The sequence below is a fragment of the Echinops telfairi genome, unplaced genomic scaffold (assembly GCF_000313985.2).
Source record: "Echinops telfairi isolate 266 unplaced genomic scaffold, ASM31398v2 ScPeMD7_1713;HRSCAF=2227, whole genome shotgun sequence".
In the NCBI taxonomy this organism is placed as follows: domain Eukaryota; kingdom Metazoa; phylum Chordata; class Mammalia; order Afrosoricida; family Tenrecidae; genus Echinops; species Echinops telfairi.
In genome coordinates, this window is record NW_022105611.1 from 7,115,944 (window position 1) to 7,117,319 (window position 1,376).

General features: G+C 46.0%; 1 protein-coding gene across 1 annotated transcript in view; it reads right to left on the minus strand.

The window, feature by feature from the left end:
• CCDC81 (coiled-coil domain containing 81) overlaps positions 1–1,376 on the minus strand; it is a 53,935-nt gene extending 52,559 nt beyond the window's left edge. The window contains exon 1 of the mRNA XM_004708951.2: positions 1,298–1,376. Within this exon, the coding sequence (XP_004709008.1) occupies positions 1,298–1,376 (79 nt within the window). The remainder of the gene's footprint in view (positions 1–1,297) is intronic.

Consider the following 1,376-nt stretch of genomic DNA (forward strand, 5'->3'; position numbering starts at 1 on the left):
AGCCTTTAAGACCCCAGACGCTATATCTTTTGGTAGCCGGGCACCATCAGCTTTCTTCACCACATTTGCTTATGTACCCATTTGTCTTCAGGGATCATATCATGGAGGTGAGCACACAATGATATGATTTTTTGTTCTATGATGCCTGAGTCTCTTTTAAAACTTGATAAAAGTTCTTCTTATATTTATATTTGAGAGTGGTGTCTCTTTTGTACTTTAAAATAATACAAACATATTATGGGATAATTTGAACAAAGTAACATATCTAAAGTAGAGCTCACTGCTATGAAGTTGAATCCAACTCATAGCAACTGCCCCTGTGGGTTTCCGAGACTGTAACTCTTTACAGGGGTAGAAAGCCTCATCTTTCTCCCATGGAGTGGCTAGTGGTTTTGAACTGCTGATCTTGAGATTAGCAGTCCAACTCGTAACCACTAGCACTGTGTGCATCATGTCTGAAGACCTGTAGCCCCACCTCCAAGGATCATTAGCTACATAGCAGGTCACCCAGTTTCTATCTGTCACCTAGTTAAAGCCTACATTACAATGCTTGCTAATAATAATAGCTTCTTGATTATTTTTCTTCCCAAGAATTCTAATGTTTGCAGGAAGATCTCAACAGCACTGGGATGACTAAGGAAACCATGCTAAAACAGGTTGTCTCTTATTGGGAGAAAGACAAGGTTTTCTAGTCCTGTAACTAGTGTGTCTCAGAAGCCCTGAGGGGCAGTTCTATGCCACCATGAGTCGGCATGACTTGACAGTGTGTTGAATGACGACACAAGGCCTAGCAAGTTTTCTGCGACAAGCAACCAAGCCTTGTTCGGAACAGTCTCTTTTTATGATCACGATACTTGCTGAACCTACACCTGAGGGTTGGAAAAGCAGCCAGGTCTTTGCGTGAAGGAGCCTTAGTAAGTTCCAGTAAAACAGCTTCTCGGGATAAGCCTGGGCTTCTGAACTACCTCAGTGGGGAGAGGAAGGTAGCTAACATTCCTGTGCTCACACTCTGTTGCCTAAACTAAGTACAGACTATGCATTACCACATTTAATCAAAAACCAATTGGCTCCCTTTCCCTCGTTAAGGCAGCCGATGAAACAGAGAGCCCATCTTAGGACATTCAACATAGGTTTGATGCGATTACCTGGTGGTTGTCCAGGCAACACAGCCTATCCTGGCCTTGCTTGAGCCAGAAACCCTGGAAGCAGGACCTAGGCCTCACCTCCAAAACGGGTGAAAGTTCCAGATCCGAGTAACCCGCAGCCCCGGGCCGGGGCCCCAGTCCACACTGCTTACCCTCCTGGCTGAGTGAAGGCAGCGTGGGCAGCACCTGCCTGCCCAGCCCCTGCAGGGCAGAGGGGAGAGTGTCCAACAT